This window comes from Protopterus annectens, chromosome 13.part0 (assembly GCF_019279795.1).
Source record: "Protopterus annectens isolate FY-2018-M chromosome 13.part0, PAN1.0, whole genome shotgun sequence".
NCBI lineage: Eukaryota > Metazoa > Chordata > Ceratodontiformes > Protopteridae > Protopterus > Protopterus annectens.
In genome coordinates this window covers 1,200,513,019-1,200,532,486 of record NC_056747.1, presented here as the reverse complement: position 1 = coordinate 1,200,532,486, position 19,468 = coordinate 1,200,513,019, and the positions used below count along the sequence as shown (strand labels likewise).

Here is a 19,468-nt window from a genome sequence, read left to right as displayed (position 1 = left end):
TACCTCACCAGACACCTGCAACAGCTGGAGAGACCACAGAGGTTTCTCACCACGAAAATTCAAGGCCTCCAAAACATAACCTACATGGAAAGATTGAAAACCCTGTCACTGTACTCTGTATCCTACATGCTGCTGAGAGGCGACTTGTGCCTGGCCTATATAGCAGTCTCTGACCCTGTCCTAATGGAAATGCTGCACATCCACAAATCAAATGAGACAAGAGTCACTCACTCCAGGGATCTCAACTTAGCCTGTGACATTAACAGAACATACTAGAGAGACAGATATAGCTCCCAGAGATTGACATTCCCCTGGAATAAACTCCCAATTCATGTGAAGCACAGTTTCTCAAGAACCATCTTCAAGTGCAACCTAGAAAATTAGATGGGAGATTGTAAATCCATGCCGGGAATGGCACCTATGTCCCTCAAGGACAGAGGCAGTCGGTGCTGATCATAGACTCACTCTGTGAATAATGACCATCTAACCAAGGTCAGTTAGGGAACATGGCTATAACATGGCTAGGCTTGTAAAGGCAATAGGGCCATTAGCCTAGTAACCTTCTATGAACCTAAGAACCTATGAGCTTATGAGCAGATAAATAGAAAGCTGGGCATACATACATTGGAAAAGAGCAGAGAACGGGAGAATATGATCTGGGTACATTGTATAATTTGTGGAGAATATGATCTGGGTACATTGTATCATTTGTGGAGAATATGATCTGGGTACATTGTATCATTTGTGGAGAATATGATCTGGGTACTGTATCATTTGCGGACAAGCTGGGAGGGTGCTGTTACAGAGGAAGAACAGAGTAGAAAGAAAGGGACAGGAGTAGCAGATGGAAGGGGAATATTTGAAATTATATTTCAAAAGTACTATTTCATGCAGCGGAAGGTGCGGTCCTGGAATGTATTATCTGAAGCAGCGGTACAGTACAGTTCATCAGAAGAGGCTCAGAGTTGCTTAGGGCACATCAGGGAAAGGTTGGGGTAAAAGTGTGACTGGAGCAGCTGCATAGGGTCAGCTGCAACATGTTCATAGGTTCATAGGTAGATACTAGGCTATCAGCCCAAGGGCATAAGTAAGCCTAGCCAACACAGTTCCCTGGCTTTCGCCACCCAAGAAAATTATTTTCCTGTGCCCATGTCAAGCAGAGCCACAGAAGTGATCCCAGGGGTGAATTTCCTATTTCCCATCCACTCATCAAGATTTTTCTTGAAGAATGCTAATGAGGAGCTTTGTTTGATATAGATGGTTAGCTTGTTCCAGAGTATGGGAAGTCTCTGGAACAGGAATCTATCCCTCCAACATGTTCTGTTTATTGTGGAGACAAGGTTTAGGTCCCTAAAGTGTGTAGCACAGGGGATTGGGATTTCTTTAGGTGAAGCACTTAAATAGATTCAATAAATTACTGGCCTTATTCTGCCTTTTGTTCTTAGATTACTGTATTCCCAAGACTAGTATTTTTGCTGCCTCTCCGTTCTTTCTCCATTTTTAAACTAAAAACATAATTGTGCAATCTTTGCTGATGTAACCACTAAATAGCTTCACTGGACAATATATCATATACTCTCATAAAGGAATGTTAGAGAAGTCCTGCCAACTGATTATAAGCAATCCACACCTTATCACAAACACTTCCTTCTAGTAGGTGACACTGGACTACTGGCCAGTACAATCATTAGGACCTCCAGTTTGCCTTCACCACAGGAGATTTATTCCAGTGAAGAATGTGCCTTGGAAGCTAGATAAGCCAGATCTTGGAAATTGTTTGGAATTCACTATTTGCCTGGTATGTTAATCAATTTACATCTTCATAACATATTAAAATCTGTGTTCAAGTTAAAATAGAGAGACAGAGTTTTACTTTTCTCTACAGTTTATTACAACTGTAACAACTGGTGAGTGTGTGTGTGTGTGTGTCTGTGTTTCTGTGTGTGTGTGTGTGTGTGTGTGTGCGCTACATTTTTGAACCTCCTGTTACTTTGACGGTCATATTTTGCTGTCTTAGCTGTGAAGGCCTACTATATTACATAGTTCATCATACTACATCCATACTCCACCAAAACAAGTGTCTGATGTGAAAACAGGTTTTACAGCAGAAGAAGAATCTTGAGAAAACATATTTAACATGTCCTGGGACTGCCCACCTTGTTGTAGCCTCACACCTTTAAATGTGGTGAAAAAAGGTCACAATTACTTTATAACAGCTGAAAGTCTAAAAAACGGTTTGCTAAGGAAAACTTTCAGAGGATTTCTATTTGCAAGAATATTATTATTTATTTTATTATTTCTTTTATAACAAAAACCTACAGCACATAAGCAGGCTAAACATATGTTTTTTTTTTTAACATCATAGTATGCTGTACTGGGATCGCAGAACTGCAAAATAATCTAAAATGCTGGAATAAAGGTGATGAATGCTGTAAAGAAAAAGCAGAGAGAAAGTTCATACAGAGGCTGAATGCATTTTTTAGTTCTGAAAGATGACATCCACGAAGTCACACTCTTAATGTAAAGTGAATTGATGTCAAGACCTCATCCTGCTTTAAATCGCATCTTCATGAATAAAAATAAAACTAAGAAGATATCAGACAGCGAGATACTTTTTTTCTTTCTCACCAGCCCATTCTTTACTACTCTAGCGAACCAATAGAAACTAAATTCCCTCTTCACTATCAAGCCACATCCAAGTTAAATAATTAGCACAAAGCCCAGTTGTAAACAGGTTAATAAATGAAATAGAGCAATGTTTACTGACGTCAAACTAGGCTTCTCCGCGGCATGTTAACGATCTGGTTAAAATAAAAGTATACGATAAACCATGGGTTTACCTTGCAAGTTTTTCGTGTAATAGCACTACAAGCAAGCCACCAAATGCTTTGTTCGTGACTGTATTCCTTAACTTAAATGTAAAGCTGTTATAGAAATGAATGAATACAATCAATTAAATCCACTGGAATGCAAATAACCTGATCAAGCTGCAATTAGATTAACTCAACAAAGAAATAAAGGCACCTTCATTTGTAAATTATATACAGATCGCCTTTCAGGAAACCTTAAAATTCACAAAGAGCAACGCTCTCCCATTAGGTCAAGCATGCCAGCAAGTTCATTTGTGTTAAAAGAGACCTCTTGTTGGTTTAGACCCCCCCCCCCCCCCCCCCACGACCCACACCCACAAGAAGAAAGGAGAACATTTTAATCTGTTTTCTCTAATGCTGAAATTGTACATACTCAGGGCTAAAGATACCAAACTAGATTTTTACTGCAGTGTTTTAACAGATGTGTAGATAGACACATTGACTGTCTGACCTCGATCTGCAAGTTTTCTCTCTCCCATTTCTTACTATTTAAATTCTAATGCTATTCTTGCAGTCATTATATGCACTGAAGTGGTACAGCCACCGCTTAATTTCTGAAGTAGACCTGCAGAAGAAGACTTGATTCAGCACCATAGCATGTTGGACAGTTCCTGGACTTTGCATTTCTCTGAGGAGTTTTCCCCCTTTTGTCAAACACTTCACTTGTGCACCTAAACTGTTCTTAGCTGCGTATTACACTAGCACTATGCCGACTCTCAGGGGATTGCATTTCCTTCCATGTGTAAGAGAGCTGGCTAGTTAGCAGCTGGATATTGTCTCAGTGGCAGCTGTTGCTGTTGACAACTCTGTTCCAGCTGCACATGCTGAAGGGTGGCAATGATTCAGCACTTTGCGAACCTGGATTAACGTGCACTTTGCCTTCCCACTTCCCACCCACATTTTCCCAAATGTCCCCACTTCCATTCGCCCCATCCCGAAGGTGTGCTTCTGCACCGAGAAACTATTACCTTTAGAAAAGGGGAGAGGACCATGTTACCCTGACAGAGTTTCTGTTACATGTGGAGGTACCGTTTGTCTATCTCCTAGGTAACGCTCGTTTTTCGGATGCACAGAATAAGAGCCAGCCTCCAAGGGTCTGTAATCTTGTGAGTCGGTTTAAAAGCAAGAGAAAGAAAACTGTTAATGATTCTCCAGGAAGGGATTTTTTCGACTTCAAAATGCCAGTTCGAAGAGGGCACGTAGCGCCCCAGAATACCTACTTGGACACTATTATCAGGAAATTTGAAGGTCAAAGTAAGTGCAACACCGATTCTTTTATGAGCTAGTAAAGTTATTGTTTAAAGGTCGGGGGCAATCGAATTTCATTAGTCTAGCGAAACAGTTAAAGCCAGCAGAAAAAAAACAGGGTAATAATAAATAGTCTAAGGGCTGAAAATGGATGTGGGCATTTGCTACTCTGTTCCGTGAAGCCAAGTACTTGGAAACTGACAGGTGCCTTCTCAGAGCAAGGATCATGCTTAATATGTCCCATCTAATTCAGCACCATCTGTAATTAAGTAGCAGATGCATTTAGTTATCACTTGCAACTACAGATGCAGAGTTTGGAGAAACGCAGCGCTGCAATGGACATGTGTGTGTAATGCACCACTACAAACTTCGTAAAGCAGCGATCACGCGTGCTCCGCTGCTGTTTCTTACCGTGCTCTGACCTGCCTTAAATCGCTACAAAAGCACTGCGAGACATCCAGTGCTTAATACACTGCGCCTCTTCACTTAGAGCTTCGTTTTGTTTCTTCACACTTCACAACTCGAGACCTTTTTCATTCAGTAAAGGCAGTCGGTTGCTAATGCTAACTATTCCGCAAGTGCACCTTAATTAGAATGAAACTTACTTGAAAGGTGTCCCTTTTGCATTTTACAGCTTTCTGAAAATAATCTGTTAAGCAGATTTGTTGGAAGGAAACGGCAGTGTGCAAGCTGAGCATATAGTTTATGTGGAGTTTTTTAATGTTGCTTTTGCAGATTCAGAGTTATATTTCTGAACAAAATGAATTTTACTATTTGTATCTCTTTTTCTTTATCATTTTGAGCTATATGTTACGTTATTATTATTAGGAATATGTTCTATTTCAAAGTACAAGAAGCAGATATTTATTATTAGCATTGGTATTATTACTCCCACAGTTTGTATTTTCCCCAGTTTTTCCCATTTTCCCTGTCATGCCTAAATTTAAAACTCTGTGAAACAATTGCATTTGGTCATACTTTCTGGCTTTTAAGTAATGCACAGCAAAGTAAAGCATGGGGAAATGTTATGTTTTGCAAAAGGCAGGCAAGTAAGAAATACGTCAGCAATATCACAAACTGCAATGCAAACATCAGTAGCGAGATATTGTTCCAAGACGGTAGTGCTCCTTCAAATAGGTGATCTTTCATATAAGTATGTAAGCCTGCAGTTTCCCATTCTTTTTTTTAGAAAGCATGGAAATATATTCCACAACTCATGCATATATTATTTGAGATATATCCCTAGTCTGAACAGAGGAGATATCAAGTAGATGAGAGTTTAAAATTGAGAAGATTCAGTTGTAAGGAATATATTATGGTACAAAGACAGATTTGCTGGATGTTTTCCATCTAACGTGTGTATGTATATACCTGATGTATCTTTTGAAGACTAGATAATTTTTTGCTATATACATTGTACAATGAATGCAAATACCAAGGGGTCCTTCCATAATACTGACAAAAAAATCATGTTACTAATTAAGATGAGTTTACAGGTGAGGGAAGCAGGGATTGATGAGAGAAGGTTGTCTGACTGGATGAAAGTTTGAGCCTGGATGATTTCATTATCTTATTTCTACTTATACTTTAGATGTGCATTTAGCTAACGGATGACACCTGAGTTTTGCTGTCATATCACCCTCTGATAATGCCCTTAAACAGTTTGCCCTCCTGATTGCTGAGAGAACATATTGAATTGCATGTCACTAACATTCTTCCCATTCCTACAGCAGACTACAGTAACTGGGATGTCCGTTTCACCTAGGCTGAGTCTTCAGGGGATAAATGTGGCCCTGCCTTAAAACTCTGGCTGGTACCACCTTATATTGCAACAGTATATTTCTCCAACACTGCCATTGCATTTCATGTCTCCATGTGCGACTCCCCTCTAGATATGTATATGCCCTTTAGATATGCCTTTCTTACCTTGGCAGATGGAGACCGCACCCTGGGGAGTCTGATAACTGTTCCAGTTCTTCATTCTGCCAGTCAGAAAGCATACCTCTCAACTGCCCAAATTTTTGCCTCATGTATATATATATATATATATATATATATATATATATATATACAGAGAGAGAAGGAGAGAGACTCTGTTCCTCATAAAATTAGTGACTTTCTGGCAAACAGTTGAGGACTGAAGTCACTAAATAATGACAAATGTTTGAGTTTCAGACTCCATAACCCTTCAGAAAATGCATGCTAATCCAAAGGCTTTTTTTCTATCAACTTTCCAAGTTTATAAGAGCAATATTTAAAAACTGTCCCTATTTTTGGGCCTTTCTGACCCCCCCCAAACACACACACATTATTTTTGGCTTTGTCCATAACCCTTGTGCTAAATAGTTGAGAGGTATATCAGGAAGGCATACTCATTTCTGAATGACGTTCATTAGTATTATCAGTAGTAATTCTGTATGGTGTTGTAATGAGTGGAGCTCCTACCTATGTATGGTGCTGTAATGAGTGGAGCTCCTACCTATGTATGGTGCTGTAATGAGTGGAGCTCCTACCTATGTATGGTGCTGTAATGAGTGGAGCTCCTACCTATGTATGGTGCTGTAATGAGTGGAGCTCCTACCTATGTATGGTGCTGTAATGAGTGGAGCACCTACCTATGTATAGTGATGTAACAAGTGGAGCTCCTACCTATGTATGGTGCTGTAACGAGTGGAGCTCCTACCTATGTATGGTGCTGTAACGAGTGGAGCTCCTACCTATGTATGGTGCTGTAACGAGTGGAGCTCCTACCTATGTATGGTGCTGTAATGAGTGGAGCTCCTACCTATGTATAGTGATGTAACGAGTGGAGCTCCTACCTATGTATGGTGCTGTAATGAGTGGAGCTCCTACCTACTTATGGTGCTGTAATGAGTGGAGCTCCTACCTATGTATGGTGCTGTAACGAGTGGAGCTCCTACCTATGTATGGTGCTGTAACGAGTGGAGCTCCTACCTATGTATGGTGCTGTAACGAGTGGAGCTCCTACCTATGTATGGTGCTGTAATGAGTGGAGCTCCTACCTATGTATGGTGCTGTAATGAGTGGAGCTCCTACCTATGTATGGTGCTGTAATGAGTGGAGCTCCTACCTATGTATAGTGATGTAACGAGTGGAGCTCCTACCTATGTATGGTGCTGTAATCAGTGGAGCTCCTACCTATGAATGGTGCTGTAACGAGTGGAGCTCCTACCTATGTATGGTGCTGTAATGAGTGGAGCTCCTACCTATGTATAGTGATGTAACGAGTGGAGCTCCTACCTATGTATGGTGCTGTAACGAGTGGAGCTCCTACCTATGTATGGTGCTGTAACGAGTGGAGCTCCTACCTATGTATGGTGCTGTAACGAGTGGAGCTCCTACCTATGTATGGTGCTGTAATGAGTGGAGCTCCTACCTATGTATAGTGATGTAACGAGTGGAGCTCCAACCTATGTATAGTGATGTAACGAGTGGAGCTCCTACCTATGTATGGTGCTGTAATGAGTGGAGCTCCTACCTATGTATGGTGCTGTAACGAGTGGAGCTCCTACCTATGTATAGTGATGTAATGAGTGGAGCTCCTACCTATGTATAGTGATGTAACGAGTGGAGCTCCTACCTATGTATGGTGCTGTAATGAGTGGAGCTCCTACCTATGTATAGTGATGTAATGAGTGGAGCTCCTACCTATGTATAGTGATGTAACGAGTGGAGCTCCTACCTATGTATGGTGCTGTAATGAGTGGAGCTCCTACCTATGTATGGTGCTGTAATGAGTGGAGCTCCTACCTATGTATGGTGCTGTAACGAGTGGAGCTCCTACCTATGTATGGTGCTGTAATGAGTGGAGCTCCTACCTATGTATAGTGATGTAACGAGTGGAGTTCCTACCTATGTATAGTGATGTAACGAGTGGAGCTCCTACCTATGTATGGTGCTGTAATGAGTGGAGCTCCTACCTATGTATGGTGCTGTAACGAGTGGAGCTCCTACCTATGTATAGTGATGTAATGAGTGGAGCTCCTACCTATGTATGGTGCTGTAATGAGTGGAGCTCCTACTTATGTATGGTGCTGTAATGAGTGGAGCTCCTACCTATGTATGGTGCTGTAATGAGTGGAGCTCCTATGGAAAGCAACATTGAATGAGCATAATTTTACATCACTGTCAAATTACTCTGCTCAACAACAAAGAACTAATCATTTTGTCTGCACAATCAAAGGTGAGTGTGAGAGAAAGTAGGTCAAGATCAAGTTATCACAGAAAACAGATCTCCAGAATACATTCAACGGTCTCTAATATAGACTGAACTGCAGCCAAGTTAAGTACTAATGCAAATGTCAGAAAACTAAAGAAGTGCTTTCGCTAACAGTGCACAGCTGCACTTGAAAACATTGCTGTTGCTAAATGAAAAGGAATGGCTTTTCACTGGTGTCCAAAAGTCTAGACAAAGCAAAATAGAGAAGCTTTAAATACAGGACAGTGATATATGTTCAAAAATTCAATAAAGGCAGTGATATAATTCATAGGTTCATAGGTGTTTACTATAACCACAAGGGCCTTTTTAAGCCTAGCCATGCATCCCAAATCTCTGACAAGTTCTGATACCCTTGATAAGTGTAAGCATGAGCCTGGGAGATGAACCATTTACAGGTTATCTGTTTGCATTAGAGACAGGTGCCAAACCAAGGATGAGTTTCTGGTTTCCCATCCAATTGTCCAAGTTGTACATGAATTGGTTTAGGGAGGAACTCTGTTTCACATGCATGGGGAGCCTGTCCATAGATGGGGTACTCTGTGGGATACATACCTATCTCTCCAGCGGGTCCTATTTATATCACAGGCAAGGTTTAAATCTTTAGAATGGGTAACTCTAGTACTGTTTGCTTTGTGGATATGCAGGAGGTCCATCAGAGCGGGGTCTGACAGTGCCCTGTATGCCAGGCATAGATCTCCTCTCGAAAGCCTGTAGGAGACAGAATACAGGGATAGGGCCTTGAGGCATTCTGCATAGGACATATTACTTATGCCCTGTATTCTTTCAGTGAGGAACCTCTGTAGATGTTCCCAGTTGTTGGATATTCCTGGTTAGGTACATACCAAAGGGGGCACTCAATGATAGGTCTGATGAATGCCAAATACAGTGAAACAATGACTTCCTTGGACCTAGATGGCATACCTTTGTTTATAAGTTGCGCAACATAGAATGCTTTCCTCGCCACTGTAAACACGTGATAATCAAAGGCTACATTACTGTAATTAATACAGTCGCAGATAAATGGAGGGTGTCTTAGTACTTACAATTCTGTTTATAAACTCCAGTACTTAGTGACTTCAAAGGTAAGTACTAGGCTAGCTGCCCTACTGGGCCATTTTAAACCTGGCCACTTTCCCTCAAAGCTGGGGATCAAACCCTGCACCTTGTGTTTGTAGGGTAAACACCTTAACCATTATGTCAACTCCAACCCCTGGTGTCATATTAGGAGGATGTCATGGCATTATGGCAACTACCTAATAAGGACAGAACATGCCAAAATGTATAAGCTACAGAAAAGACTGAGTACAATGAGAAGCAGGGGAGAGAGAGAGAGAGAGAGAGACAGAGACAGAGAGGGAGAGAGATCAGTGCAGTAGTTACATATGGGGCAGGGAGTTAACTCTGTGGCTCACAGCAGAGACAGGAAATAGCAGTGCCAATATACATTGAAGAGGTACACTAATTCCTATTTCAAGAGGAGACATGTAAAAGGAAATTACTTTTATAATGGCATGAAAAGGTGCAATATTGTCAAAGGAGTGACCAGCAGATGCTCAACATTAACTGATGAGTAAATACTTGTGCCCACAGCCAGGGACAGTAAACTAATTGAAGCTTTTTGGATGACATGCCTCAGGGAATTACTGGTCATGCAGACTCAGAGCAGTATTACATCTAAAGTTTTCTACTAACACTGTGGGAGTATTGCAGCTTAGAGGTGTTAATCCATGTGGAAACAAATTATCAGAAAACAGCTGGGATCATAGTAATACAATAAATATAGTCATAAACCTGAGAATACCTATCAACCATATCAGAGTTCTGTAGCACTCAAATCAGAAACTGCTTTAAAGAAGCACCAGAAGTTAGATATCGGCTTAACAACAGGAGTAAATAATGAACATTAAGGCAGAAAGCTTTTTTCTTGTGAAGGAAACGGTATGAGAGAAAAAACACTGACCTCTTCAAAGAGGTTATTATCAGTGTCCAAAGAAGAATGAAGTGAGAGGAAAGTGTAAAATAATGTACATAAAATAATATTGCACTAACCAATGCAGAAGAAAGCTGGAATGGTAGTGAAAGCAGCAATGTCCCACAAAGAGGAAACTGTTGTTAACTTACTTAAAATGTTATTTATTTAATATTTGTTTACCGGGAATGTCCGACTTGGAACAAAGCCAATTTTCAGTGGAGGCCCGGGGAGAAATGCTCAAGACATGTCTTTGTAATGTGGGAATAAACCGGAGTACCCGGAAAAAGCCCACACAAATGCAGGGATGACATGCAGACTCCAGACAGAAGGCACTCCAGCCAAGAACTGAACTGGAGAACCTCTTGCTGTGAGGTGACAATGCCACCGCTGCACCACTACACCGTCCAGTGAGGAGTAAAATAATTTCTTAGTGACATGGAGTAAAGAAGGACCAAGAAGGAGTGCAGGCCCTGATTATCAGATTGGGAGCTGCACACGGGGAGTGATAAGAGAAAGCAGGGATGATGAAAACTAATTCAGCCACACCTTTACAAGTAAATCAAAGAAGATCCCTATATTTAAACAACAGTAAAATTAGTCTGGTTAAAGAATCTAATACCAGTACATTCATTAAAACAAATTAAATAAAGTCTTAAAGTTTAATGTAGATAACATCAGGGAACCTGAAACAATTCATGCAGGAATACATAAGGCACTGTACAAAATAGTATGTGTTCCTGGGTGCTAGTTTTAAGGTCATTAGTTAACAGGATGGCTTCACACAGTGGTGATATTTTCAGTCAGACGTCCCCCATACCTGACAGTCATCGAGCCATTATCAAGCACTTTGCTCACTGATTTCTTATTGCAAAGTCAACCATTTGCACCTCACAATAACTCCTGGGGAACCCCCTCTCAAATTGGGATTAGCCTGACAGTGATCTACTCTTTAATAGGCTGCCTGCTACAGTGAGAGCTCTGGTAATGAATGGCTGTCATATAGAAATCCAAAAAGAATGGTCTAGTCTGTCAACTTCACCATTATGTTCTCCTTTACTTCTCCATACTTTATTAGTGCTACCTCCATCCCAATAGCCTGAGGGTCTGCCTTCACCTCCCTAGACTGGCTGTTGTCTACATTTAAAGGCAAACCCTAATTGTTCCCAGGCTAGGGATCTTTTGGCAGGCTTGGCTATCTAAGTCTGATAATCTGATAAGAGCAAGGATTTTCTAACTGTTAGGTCTTAACCCCACCCTAGCGACTGGATTGTGCACTGACATCATCACAATGGCCTACAATGCCTTCAACCTATGTGTCTGTGATCATACACACATTCCTATACAAAAGCTACAATAAATGGCTTGATACAGACAATCACACATGTCCAGTCCATACTGCTGCATTTTGCAATTGTAGCCCTCCAATGGGTGTCATAAGTGCAGCAGAATAGGCCATCTTCTTCCTCCCAGAATGTGTACCAACCCACTGCCAGATATTTATTCTCACCATCTCTCTTTTCAGATCCTCCATTGCCTGGACTGCTAACCAATCTCTGGTCATCTGGGTCACAGTCAGGTCTATATTTCTCTCTCTCTCTCTCTTCCACAAAGCCAACCTACTTTTTAATCCATTTGACTGATTCTTATGCCTATATCATGAGTGAGATAGACAAGGTGGCCTCCATGAATATGGTATATTTGTATCTCAACATCTGACAGGATGTTAGTAGAACAACTGAGATATGTGTTAACTGTAGTATAAATCGACCACTGAACTGGAAGTAGATGAAATTTATTGCAAGGGAACTGTTAGGATGAAAATGTCAGTATGCAGTGGTGAACTGGATTATGTGGCTGATATAGAACAGGATTTTTATTAAATTAGGTTTGCACAAGAAGAGAAGACTGTATTATTTGGATGCATCACATCATTAGCTAGATTGTCAAAGGTGTGTATTTGAAATGGAAGGAAAAGAGTTGAAAAGGATTAGGGTGACAACTTGGAGTACAGTTTAAGACAGACCTGGAGAGGTACTACATCACAGAGAGGGTGGTAGGACCCTAGAATTGAGCAAAAGGTACAATGTAAGTTATTAGAATGGTTTATTACTGCTTATGAAAAGCCAGGGAATAATAAGGTAAAAGTACAGGATAGTTAGCTGTATATGAGGCTAAGTGCAACATTCAATAGAGTAGCTAGACCATGGATCTTCTATCATAATCTGTGGATATTTACATCTGAAGTTCAAAAAATATTACAAATCACTCATTTACCAAATAAAAGAACACCAAGATACCAGAGGATTGGAAAAAGTGAAACATGATCATTTTCCAGGACAGTGTAAAAGAAACAGAAGCAGAAAAGTGGACCTGTTTCTTTTGCATCATTAGGAAGAAACATGATGGAATTCCAGGAAAAAAGTAGAACTGTGTACCTTGGAAAAACAACGTCCTTCAAATGCTGATGGAGGATCTAGGTCTGATTCTGGGGAAGTCTAATAAGTTCTGAAAATGCTGTATATTCAAAACAAACTAATCAACACTGATGTTATGTGAGATCAGGCTAAATGCAGAGTGATAATAATCAGTGACTAAATGAAAAGTTAGCACTAAGAATGAAATTCATTATTTCAAGAATGTGTAGATATATGGTGTGTGTTTCTTGGGATGTAGTGTGCTTATGTAAGTATAAAGTGCAACTCATTTTTTTTTTGAGGGGGTGGTAGTTCTGTTTATATAAAGGGCAGCTTTTTTTTGCTGTTGTTGTTGTTATATGAAGAGTCCAGAACTAACTCTTATCAGTATCTACAAGTGGCTCAGTGAATTTTTTTAGTGGTTTGAGACAGGCTCTGTATGACAGTGTGTGAGAACCTATGGCTTAGAAACTTACTGAATCCAGATTGTAGATTTCTAATTACAGAAGAAGTACATAGGGCCAATTATCTGTAACTCATTTATCGGTAATATTATTGTGTGAATATTCTTTCTACAGGTGTTATAAATGTCTCTTTGAGACATTGTGCTAAATTCTACAAAGGGGAAATGAAAGAGAAGAAGAAAGGTTGTAGTCGTGATTAATGACAGTATGTTTTGGCTAGATTCAGCATAAAAAATGCAAAAACGATAAAAAAAGAATGTTAGCTTAATGGATTGGGATATCTGAAAGGGAACCTATGCAATCCAGCAGATTTTCTGGATAAGTAGCAAGTAGAGTGGGAAGCTATAACTTTAAGAAAAGATAAAGAAAGAGACAAAACGAGAAAAGAAAAGAAAGAAAGTAAATCACCATTCATCTCCTCAGCTAATAGGACCGCACAGGACAACTGTGTGGAAGTTTGAGGACTCCCCCACAGACATGTAGGGTTCCCATCAGCCGAAAGTGCAGAACGTCGAATGGGTAAATGGAAATTTCCGTAAGGGGAGATTTCCATTTACTTCAATGTAGTGCGGTCTCAGATTTGGTATATTTAAGTAGCAGGGGGTGTGGGGGGCTGGGGGGCTTGCCCCCCCACGCCTACACCCTTTAGTTTTTTTTTTTTTATTTTTTATCGACATTCGAAAATGTAATAGTTTGATCATTTCAGTTCGATATTTAGTGATTCGAACTATTAAATTTTCGAAATGCTGATATAGACCCGACATGTACCTAATATGACATAGAAGGGATGAATGCTGTCTTGAAGAGGCAAATGAGCCAGAAGCTGTATGAAATGAAACTGGTGGGTTACAGTGTATTCTGAGTAGACTGAATAAAAGATGGAAACAAAAGATATGATTCAAACTTTATTTTGAGCAAGATATGATCAAAACTGTGAATCATCTTGAGAGCTTGGGCATAGTCAACTGTTGTACATCAACTTCCAGGCATACCGCTCAACTGTCTGGATTTTTGCAGAATGTCCAGATTGCTGTTTAATTATTTTTTTTTTGGTCACTTGCTCATAGTTATAGTTTTCTGGCAAACCACTGGAGAATGAAGTCACTAAATAATGGCATACATTTGAGTTTCAGACTTCATATCCTTCAGAAAAATGCATAGTAGTACAAAACATTATTCTAGAAACTTTCTAAATTTATAAAAGCAATATTTAAAATTAGTCTTTGTCCATATTTCTTGTTCTAAGAGGTCGAGAGGTATATACCCTCAACCTACAAGTCAACCCCCCAACCCAGAATGCATGTATCTGGACAGCAGAGCTCTTCAATAATGCAGAAAAAAAGCCTGAAATGAAAGTCTTCAGGGAAAAAAAATAATGCAAATTCTAATGCCTCTCATTGTGCAAAATAAAGTTTATTTAAAGTGTATTTCAGAAATAACTGAAGAAGTCAGGATGCAGACATGCAGTACTCATAGTGGGAGGTGTAGGAAGAAAAATACAGATTTGTTAGAGTCAGCAATTTACCCAGAAGGTACAGTAATAGAAGGATTATATAAATAATTCAGCATTTATCTGACATCACAGTCAGTGCTTCTGTGAAGCAGAGATTATACCAGCAGAAGCTTTAGAGGATTATCCTGTATGCCCATAAACCATATATATATAGTGGGGTGAGATGCTCAAAACGTCAAGTATTTTAATAATGACAATTGCTTTTTTGTTGTTTTTTGACATAAAATGATGCATTAAAAATACAAATACAAACAGCTTGATATAATAAACAGCAAAAATGAACAATGAAAAAACACAGTAATTATGCAACCGAATACTGATGAAAAAGTAGTAACAGAAACATGCACAGTGTTAAGAAACATAAAACTAGAACAGTGGACATTAACAAAATAATATACACCAGAAAATTTTACATGTTCAAAGATTTTTCATTTCACTTTTTCATGAATCGTTAGAGATGCCGCCAATGGTATTATGGAGAATCTAGGATCATTACTATTATTTTGGCAATTAACTTTGTTTTCTTCATTTGCATTTCATTGCTAAGTGGGTGCAAAGATGGGGGCTTAAACTGTAAAGAGCCTTCCTGTATTGGCATATGGTGGTCATTTTTTTGTGGATGACTGTTTCTTCACCATCTAGCTTCCAACAGAGAGGGTTCATACAGTAGAATACATAATCCTGCCTCTTCAAAACAATGCTGTAGTGTAAATTTATTTTATGACCCATAAAATGGAGTAAACAATAGTGTATACATTTTGATAATACTGTTTTATAATATTATGAAACATTGATAAGTATTGAGAATGGTGTATTCCATTCATCTACTTCTTCTTTTTCTTTTTCTTTTGGCTGCTCCCATTAGGGGTCGCCACAGCAGATCAGCTGTTTCCATTTCTTCCTGTCCTCTACATCTTGCTCTGTCACACCATCCACCTGCATGTCCTCTCTCACCACATCCATAAACCTTATCTTAGGCCTTCCTCTTTTCCTGTTACCTGGTAGCTTCATCCTTAGCATCTTTTTCCCAATATACTCTGCATCCCTCCTCAGCACATGTCCAAACCAACATAATCTTGCCTCTCTAGCTTTGTCTCCAAACTGTCCATCCTGGGCTGACCCTCTAATATACTTATTCCTCATCTTGTCTCTCCTTGGCACACCCAGTGCAAATCTAAACATCCATTCCATTCATCTACTATCTCTCAGAAATTAATTTAGGGCTCATCTTTCTTTTGAGCTATATGTCTGCAAATGCACACACACACACACACACACACACACACACACACACACACACACACACACACACACACACACACTGCAAGCCCTTGCCAGTCCCAACTCAGTTATGAATATACTAATGACAAGGTTATATCTGGTGTTGCTTATAGTATCCTCTTCAATTCAATAGGGCCTTCCTGTTTTTACATATACTTTTTACATCACATTGTGGTACACGTCATATTTAATGCTTTCCCATCCTCCTTACGGCTGTGATGGCTGCTGCCTTTTTAAGATGCAGTCTTCTCATCACATTGTGGTACACGTCATATTTAATGCTTTCCAATCCTCCTTACGCCTGTGATGGCTGCTGCCTTTTTAAGATGCAGTCTTCTCATCACATTGTGGTACACATTATATTTAATGCGTCCCCATCCTCTTTATGCCTGTGATGGCTGTTTCCTTTTTAAAATGGCAGTCTCCTCATCACATTGTGCTGCACGTCAAATTTAATGCTTTCCGATCCTCCTTATGCCTGTGATGGCTGTTTCCTTTTTAAAATGGCAGTCTCCACATCACATTGTGGTACACGTCATATTTAATGCTTTCCGATCCTCCTTATGCCTGTGATGGCTGTTTCCTTTTTAAAATGGCAGTCTCCACATCACATTGTGGTGCACATCATATTTAATGTGTTCCCATCCTCCTTACTCCTGTGATGGCTGTTTCCTTTTTAAAATGGCAGTCTCCACATCACATTGTGGTGCACATCATATTTAATGTGTTCCCATCCTCCTTACTCCTGTGATGGCTGTTTCCTTTTTAAAATGGTAGTCTCCACATCACATTGTGGTACACTTCATATTTAATGCTTTCCCATCTTCCTTACGCCTGTGATGGCTGCTGCTTTTTTAAGATGACAGTCTGCACATTACTGATGATATGCTTATTAGTATTTCAATACTGCTAAGCTTCTTTGGGCATATCTCTTTCATCTCAATAATTTATCAGTTTCCCCCACTCCATACCTTGATGCCTGGGAAAGTCATTACTTCATATTTCTCATAGTCCTAACTATGGCAGCCTGGGTTGTTGAATAGGCCTTGTATTATTTATACCTCCTTTAATGTGTCTTTGAATAGTGGTATTTCCTATCACCATTCAGAAGCATTTATCAATAACTGAAGATAGCTATTTACTTATTTGTTTATTTCATTTTGCATCTTAAGCAGAGCACATGTGAGGGGTTATAAATTGCTGTATATAATTGCTTAATGTGGCTGTATATTATTGCATTGGCTTTACAACAGTGTACTTTGTTTAATAGCTTTCTCCTTGCCAATTGTATCTGTACCTTGACCCCTACCTTCTTTTATTCATTATTCCCAATACATATATATATATATATATATATATATATATATATGTATGTATATATGGATTCAGTTCATAATCTCGAAATACTGAAATCCCGAATTTCAGTATCTCGAGACCATGAAGCCGAAAATCCATAAACCCGAAACCCCAGAAGCACGAAATTTAAAATTGCAACTTCTACACTAAACATACTGCAAACACAAACAAAAACATACACCTCCCTGCACATACACAAACACCTACCCTGCATACACTACACAGACAAACACACAAAAACACCACCACACAAGCTACATTCCCCTCGCACACACACATCATACTAACAAAACACACAGACACACACTAAAACCCTACCCAAAACCCGTAAAACACAAACACTTACCTACATCTCCAACCACCCACACACACACTGCAACATCAGAACTACTAATTCAAACACTCAGAATTTGGGGATTTTGAATTTTGCGCTTCTTGGGTTTCGGTATTCTGCACTTTCGCCCTTGTGGTCTCGGGCTACTGAAATTCGGGTTTTCAGTAGTTCGAAATTTTGAAGGGAACCTATATATATATATATATATATATATATATATATATATATAAAGGGAACCTATAAATATATATATATATATATATATATATATATATATATATATATATATAAGAACCATTAGGCACAAGTGCTAGAAGTCAAGGGTAACCTAAGAGTTTTAATTTAGTTTTTATTTATTTTTTTTTATTTTACATTTGTTAACCGGGAAAGTCTGACTGGATACATATCCATTTTCAGCGGAGGCCCATGGAGAAAAGATCCACGTTATGAAAAATTTAGTAACAATAAAAATGTAGGTTACAAGATATCTAAAATTTAACAATAAATCTATTTACAAAAGTTTAGTAACACTTAAAAAATGCAGGTTACAAAGATCTCTAGAAAGTTAACAATAGGTCAAAGACAAAAGTCATATAAAGTTTACATATAGATAGGAAATAAAAAACATTGCTGCTGAATCAGTAAATATACAGGGAAAACATCTTTAAGAGAGGTGTGTCTGTAAGATAAGCATTTTCAGTTAGAATGTAAGGAAGATGAAACAGAGAAGGTAGTTTAGGTTGGAAGGACTTTAATTAGCGTGGGCAGAATAGTAAGTTAGAGGGAGAAAAGGGTAATCACATTTGCGAGCCAAGTTTGGTTTAATAGTTTCTTGGTGTGTTTTTGGGTTAGTCGGGGTTCAGATATGAGCATGACTATTTTTTGATTACCTCAGTCTCATTTTTGTATAGTTTAGTCGGGGTTTAGACATGGACATAGCCGGACTCTGTGCATGTGTGTCTTTAGAGATATTTTGAATCGAGGCAAGGAGCTGTTAGTGGTTACTTCTGGGGGAAGGGGGTTCCATTTTTTTTCCAGCAGAGTTGGAGAATATGGAATCTCCAGCTGAGTTGTTGGCTTTGGTCATTTGTACTAGCATTCTGCTAGATGAGCTGGGGGATGTTAGGTTGTTATAGGGGGTAATAAGTTTAGTTAGAATCGGGGTACTGGTAGGTGGGATGAGGATGTTATGAATAACTATGAGTTGGTTATAGTATATTTGATTGGGTAGTTCTAGCCAGCCTAATTTGTGAAGATTATAACAATGGTGGGTTCTGTATGTGGAGCCTGTGCCAAATCTTGCTATATTGTTATAGCAGCTGGTGATTTTGTTGAGGTTTGATTTAGATAGATCAGTGAGGATGGGTGAGGCATAGAGAAGACAGAAGATGTGTGTGAGCTATGGCGGTTCTGGCAGTTGGGGTTAGAAATTTCTTTATCCTATACATGGAGCCTATTTTTTTATTTACTGTTTTTATGGTTTTGTCTATATGGACATTATAATTCAGATTGTTATCCAATGATTATACCTAGTAGTTTAGTGTTTGATTCAGGAGAAATTACGGTGCCATTGTTAGAAGAGACTGTAATTATTGGTGGTATTAGCTTACGGGTGGGGGAGAAAAGTAGTAGTTTGGTTTTGTTTGGGTTCAATAGGAGAAGACGATTATTAAGCCAGTTCTCTACTTTGTTAAAGGTAGTCTAGGTTAGGGATTGTAATTCTGTGGGAGTAGAGGCAGTGCAGCTTAGTGTAGAATCATCTGCATACTATATGGA

At 39.3% G+C, this 19,468-nt stretch overlaps 1 protein-coding gene across 2 annotated transcripts in view; it reads left to right on the top strand.

Annotated features, from left to right (window-relative positions):
* The first annotated feature begins 3,576 nt into the window (after positions 1-3,576).
* KCNH6 (potassium voltage-gated channel subfamily H member 6) overlaps positions 3,577-19,468 on the top strand; it is a 1,196,060-nt gene continuing 1,180,168 nt past the window's right edge. Inside the window, exon 1 of one of the 2 annotated variants that reach the window (XM_044055208.1) lies at positions 3,577-4,124. In XM_044055208.1, coding sequence (XP_043911143.1) covers positions 4,049-4,124 — 76 coding nt within the window. In that variant the 5' untranslated portion in view covers positions 3,577-4,048. The remainder of the gene's footprint in view (positions 4,125-19,468) is intronic. The other variant, XM_044055207.1, reaches the window with a different exon arrangement.